The following is a 6000-nucleotide window of genomic DNA, read 5'->3' as shown; positions in this document are numbered from 1 at the left end:
CGCAATAAAGAGGACCTGATTGCATGGGACTAGGAGAGCTGGCTCTGCCGCTTGCCTGGGTGACTGCTGGTTCCAGTGGACTGGAATGACCAGCACCGTTGCCACTCAGACCCACATTCTGGACCTTGGGTTGGCCCACCCTAACATCTACACTACCTAGGATCTGCTGGAGCATTTGAAGGGACTGGTCCTATGGAATACTAGCCACAGAATCCCCATGACTCCTGACAACAGCAGAAACTCTGAGAGGAGTTTTGGTAGGAGTCCATTAATGATGGTGTGCTAGAGGCCAGAGACCTTGAACCAGACCTATGACTCATTAGCAATGAATATTTGAAGGTAGGGCAAATTGAACAAAACAGTATATCGTGTGTCACACCAGAACTCCCAATGCACTAGGAGGAACGAAGAGGTGTTAGATATGGGAAAGATGAGGGAGAAAGGTGGGGTTTTGTTTGTTTTATTTTATTTTAATTAATTTGGGGGGATTTTTGGGAGGTTATGCTGCAGGGATTATAGATAGGCATGGGGAGATTGAGAGGTGAATAAGATTGGGGCGCATGATATAAAATTCCTGAAGAATCAATATACAATTAAGTTATGTATAAAAATAGATTTATACAATAAGTATCAGCTTGCTTATTCTTAGAAAAACTGTCTCAGATCATATCAAATTACTAATTTCAAGCATCCAAATATATATGTCAGTAACCTTCCCGGCACCGCCCTCGGGTTCCAGGGATGGAGACCGGTCGCGGGGTGCTGTCTGGGCTCGGCCCGCTGAGCATCCTCGGGAAGAGACGGTCCTCCCGGTGAGACCCAGCAGTACGGAGCCCTCGCAGCTTCTGCCCTACGGATTGACTCTCTAGGCTTTCCGTTTCCCTTCCAGCAGGAAGGGTGGAACTTCCTGTTTTCTGTCTTAGGGACTTCCGGAAACTACTGCAGGGCCGAAAACAACTCGACACGCCGAGCTGACGGCTATTCAAGGAAAAAAAAGGACGCGAACTTGGGCCTTTGCCCATGCAGTTGTAAAATCTCTGTTTTTCGGTTATGGTGCTCTGCGCGCCATCCAGAACAGACGCCCTGGGAACCGCCGGAAGTAGCTCAACGGAGAAACAGGAAGTCCCGCCTCTTCCTCCCAGAGGGAAGACGGTGAGCCGGAGGAGTCAGTCAGAGGGCCGAGCAGGAGCGATTTCCCCGACAAACAGGTGAGTTATTCTCCGACATGGCGGGGGGTCTGGCGGCGGGGATGGTTTGGCGTCGGCGGGGGTGCGGGAGCAGCGGCCTGCGGGCCCGAGCGGGCGGCGCGGCGTCGGGTGTCCGCGGGCCGGCCGCGCCCCCGCCCCCTCCCCCGCCTCCGCCCCTCCCCGCCGGGGCCGACGCCTCCCCGCCGCACGCCGGGACTCAGGCCCTCGCCCGTCGGCGGCGCTCGTCCCGCTGCCCGGCGACCTCCGGCCGGTGCTGCAGCTGTCGGGGCCGCGGCGGCCTCGCGCCCTCTCGGGCTCCTTGGGCGCGGGTGTCCCCTCGGCTGGAGCGCTGACAGCCGTGCTCGGAGTCCGCCGCGCCGCCCTCGGCTCCGGGATTGGCCGTTCCCCGGTCCGTCCCGGAGGAACACGCTTCCCCGGCTGCCCAGCGTCTGCTCCGAGGGACGGGCTTCCCCGCAGAGGCTCCGCGCAGCCCGCTCCCGTGCACCCGGGTGCCTTGCCGAAGCCGCTGCCGCCTCTGCAGCCTCTGCCGCCGCTGCCACTCGCGCTTCTTCCGTTACGCCATGCCGGTGACCGGGAGCCCACGACGGAAAGGTAGGTTCCTGCTCTGCGCGACTGCCGGGGGACTCGGGCCCTTGCGGCGGTCGACCCCGGTCAGCTTGGCAGTGGGCAGTGCGCCTCGTCCCACTTAAACTCGGCACCCTCGGGACCACCGCCGGCTGTGCTTGCCTTCTGTCTTCAGTTCAGTCTGCTGGGCGATGGGAGCAGAGGCTGCTGACCCCTGTTGGTAGCGTTGGGTTTTGAGTGGAGCGTTTATATTGAAGAGTTCTGGAACAGGACCTCTTGGCGGAGTTGGCCTCTGTGAAGACACTGCTCCACACTCACACCCCCTCTTTTTCTCTGTATCCCTCTTCCTCTCCTCCTCCCCCCTCTCTCCGATTTTTTTTTTATTATGTAATGGGATGTAAAAGTCCAATGGTGACTTTTTAGCCTATGTTTGACAGGGCTGGTCACACACAGTATGTACCTAATTGGTGGGATCTTAGTCCATCTTGAAACAAAATACTGATTAGAAAGTATTCGAAGATCTCCTGTCTGTTGAACATACGCTATAACTCATAAAGCAGGACAACTTTGTATAGAAGTTACTCCAAATTCACTAACATCCATAAAATAACTTGAGCAAAATCAATGTTCACAGTCAAATGTTTGGTACTTGTTCCAGATAGGAGTATTCCTGTTGGCACAAGCCAGGCTCTGTGCTACAGCAGATGAGAACTGGTTACATTAAAAAACCCCACCAGGTAACTTCCACTACATTTGCAGGTCTGTTTTAGCACTTACAAGGTACATTTATTAAAATAGCCAAGTGTTAGCTTTCCAGAATCTAGAATAATGGCCGGCACAAACAGGAAGTGGAGACATTGCTTTGGGACCATACCCACTGGTTGTGCTCCACTACAACTTTTCTACAAACCTGAAAAACGCTTAAAAGGGTTTTTGTTTGTTTGTTTTTGTCTTTGGAGACAGGGTTTCTCTGTAGCTTTGGAGCCTGTCCTAGAACTAGCTCTTGTAGACCAGGCTGGCCTCAAACTCACAGAGATCCACCTATCTCTGTCTCCCGAGTGCTGGGATTAAAGGTGTGCGCCTCCACTGCACGGCCCAAATTAGGCTTTTCTTACTGGAAGAGAATGCTAGTAAAATAGAATGCTAATTTTTTTATTTCTCTCTTAAAAATAAACGCACCACACACATATACATACACATGGGGGGCGGGGGAGGTAGGTTTGCTAATTAGGTGGTGAAAAGAATCCTAGTTTGTAAATTCCCGAATGAGTTAAGCTGTGCAGATCCACCTGGCAATTGGACCCTCTTGGCAATAAGTGAGTGCTAGTGGGTGTTTCTGCACGGTGGCCTAACATTCTCCCTAGTTGTGGAGTTCATACAGGAAGCATTTCTTGTCTGCCTGCTTTGTCCCAGTCATTGTAGCAAGTAAACTGATGGTTGGGATAGCAGAGTACCAGGTAGTAACTGGCCGTGGCAGTACAGTCTCGTGTTGATCCTGTGTTCTCTGAGGGCGAGGCATTGCACTGCTGCTCATGGTTCTTGGGTGTCAGCTAGGAATGGGCTTTGACTGATGTAAGCAGAGGGGCATGTACTGGAAGAGTCATAGCAGGCTGGAGAAATGTGTTCCAGGAGAGAGACTGGGGGTCTGACTGAGGTCGTAGCTTGGCCACATCCTGTAAGTAGTCTGCTTAGAATTTTGCTACTGACTGGAGAAACTACCACCTTTGTGATGCACTCTTGAGTCCCCTCTGCGTCTCCATCATTGCGTCCTTTAAAGTTCTAAGTGGTAGGACATAAGATTGGCCAGACCACCTAGTTCCTAGGGAGGGGAGACAGTGTATTTTCTGTGTCACAGCATCTCATAAACAGCCCTGGATTCTTTTAAAATATGAAGGTAACTTCAAGAGCAAAAAGGTTTAATGTGACTATTACCAGTCAGCTTGTTGGACTCCTGTTAATTTACCCTCAAAAACTGGCTAAGCAAGGAGAAGTGGCATTTCAAGTGCTGGCTGGTGCTTACCACTTTGGTGTATACTTGAGCATCTGAACATTTTGAGTGAAGGCAATTGGAGGTGCTACTTGTTATTGTTGCAGGTCCCGTGTAGTCCTAGGTAGCAGGACCCTTAGCTCTCTCGACACAGTGTAGTCTTTGTGAGAGTGCAGGGAATCTAAATGCCTCTGCTCTTAGCAGCAACTGTCATTGCAATTTCTTTTCTTTCTCTCTTTTTTCTTTTTTTTTTTTCTTTTTTCTTTTGATTTTCGAGACAGGGTTTCTCCATAGTTTATTTGGTTCCTGTCCTGGCAGTAGCTCTTGTAAACCAGGCTGGCCTTGAACTCACAGAGATCCACCTGCCTCTGCCTCCCGAGTGCTGGGATTAAAGGCGCGCGCCACCACTACCTGGCCTCTGTCATTGCAATTTTTGGGAGGGATAGTGTTTACCCCAGAAAATTGGAAGTGTCTGAAATACTAAGGACTTGGTACTAAGGAGTAATAAAGGTAATAAACAGAATTCCATGAAAATAACAATAATGTTTTGAGCTCTTAGTTGGTGTAAACTTTTCATAATCTCATTTAGTCCCCAGCACATTCTCTGAAGCCGTGTCCTACATTTTATCCACTATGGTGCATTCAGTTTAGGGTAGGCACGCAGTTTGTGCAGCTCTGTGCAGTTCTTAAATGGTGGAGCTAGTTTCTAGCCAAGGCGGTGTGACTGTATAGCCACTCTTTGAGTCATAGGCCAGTCCACTGACTTCATGACACTTTAGCCAATACTTGTCCCATGGTTCAGTCCTTAGATGTCTGATTGTAGGCACTTTGCCCCCAGGCAGTGTATAGTCTTGTTATCAGACACTTCGTAATGTGCGGCAGAGCCCAGGAGGAGGGAGGAAGGCCATTGCAGGGCACAGGGTACCCTAAAAGAGGGCAGGGCATTCTGGGAGCTGTCAGGGTAGCTGAGCAGAGCCCTGGGAAGTACAGCAGTCAGAAGCAGGGCTCCAGGTGTCAAGCTCCTTCTCAGGTTCGCTTGTTCCACTTTCACACCTTAAAATTGCAGCTGTCTGTATGTGTGCGCATCAGCAAATAGGAGCTCGCTGTTCATGGGACGCAGTTCTAATTTATGTAGCTGGAAATAGTCATGTACAGCTTAATAAAAGATTTACATATTGAAGGTGAAACTATAAAACATTTAGAAGGTAATTCGGGGCAATAGTTATATGTATGATTTGAGATTTTTGAGTCAATCACAAAAGATACAAGTCATAAGAGAAAAAATGAGTTTTATTGTCATTATTAGTTTGGATAATGGTATATGAAAAAGACCCAGAAATGATCAGGCAGATTAACAAAATTGAACGTGTCAGTACATATTATTGGTAAAAGTTTAATGCTATTTGAAGAGCAAGCAGCAAAAGTCAGAATAATAGGAAACAGGTTAGGGAGAGAGCAGGTAAAGTGATAGCTGCTAAAGCCTGATGAACAAGTGAGAAGTCAGGGCAAGTAAGCACTCTCAGCTCTTGTGGAGGGACACAGCCAGCCTGGGATACACAGCACAGAAGCAGAAACTGGAGACTGCCTCGACAAGGTGGAAGGCGGAAACTGACTTCTGTATCGGCGAAAATGAATGCAGACAGAAATTGTAATAATACATACAGCTTTAATTGATAAATAGACTTACAGAACCAGAGGTTCCAGCGGAGAACAGGAAAGCAGAAGGGGCGGCCGGGAGTGCGCCCGCAATCTTTATAAGTAAAAAATATCCTCGGGGGGACCCCACCCTACAGACTTCCTCTACAAGTATGCACCCATTCTCTCCCCTTCTCTATTACACACACGCAACACACACACACACACACACACACACACACACACACACACACACACACTTAGAAAAGAATCTTCAAGTATATATTTTATACACCCTCACCAAAGAGATAAGTATAAAGATGCTCCCGTTGATCAGTAGCTAGAAGAACTAATTGGTGTGTAATTTATGCACTGCTTATACCCGCTGTGTGGGTCTTGGACTGTGGTGGAGGGGTGGCGAATGTGCAGGTGGCCATAAGGGTCCGGCCTCTCAGCAAGCGGTGAGTCTGGCAGGGGGGGGGGGGCGCCTGAGGCGTCAAGTGAACTGAGAGGAGAGCGAGAAGGCGCCTTTCTCTAGGTGGACTGGCCTGGAGAAAAATCAGACTCACAGTGCCCTGAGGGCTCAGGGTCCAGAAGCCATGAAGG

General features: G+C 49.8%; 1 protein-coding gene across 1 annotated transcript in view; it reads left to right on the top strand.

Moving 5' to 3' along the window:
• Window positions 1–1050: 1050 nt before the first annotated feature.
• LOC142844236 (uncharacterized) overlaps window positions 1051–6000 on the top strand; it is a 35434-nt gene continuing 30484 nt past the window's right edge. Inside the window, exons 1-2 of the mRNA XM_075962558.1 lie at window positions 1051–1165; window positions 1214–1799. Coding sequence (XP_075818673.1) covers window positions 1051–1165; window positions 1214–1799 — 701 coding nt within the window. The remainder of the gene's footprint in view (window positions 1166–1213; window positions 1800–6000) is intronic.

This window comes from Microtus pennsylvanicus, chromosome 2, assembly GCF_037038515.1.
Source record: "Microtus pennsylvanicus isolate mMicPen1 chromosome 2, mMicPen1.hap1, whole genome shotgun sequence".
Taxonomy (NCBI): Eukaryota; Metazoa; Chordata; class Mammalia; order Rodentia; family Cricetidae; genus Microtus; species Microtus pennsylvanicus.
This window is presented reverse-complemented; position numbering and strand designations above follow the sequence as displayed.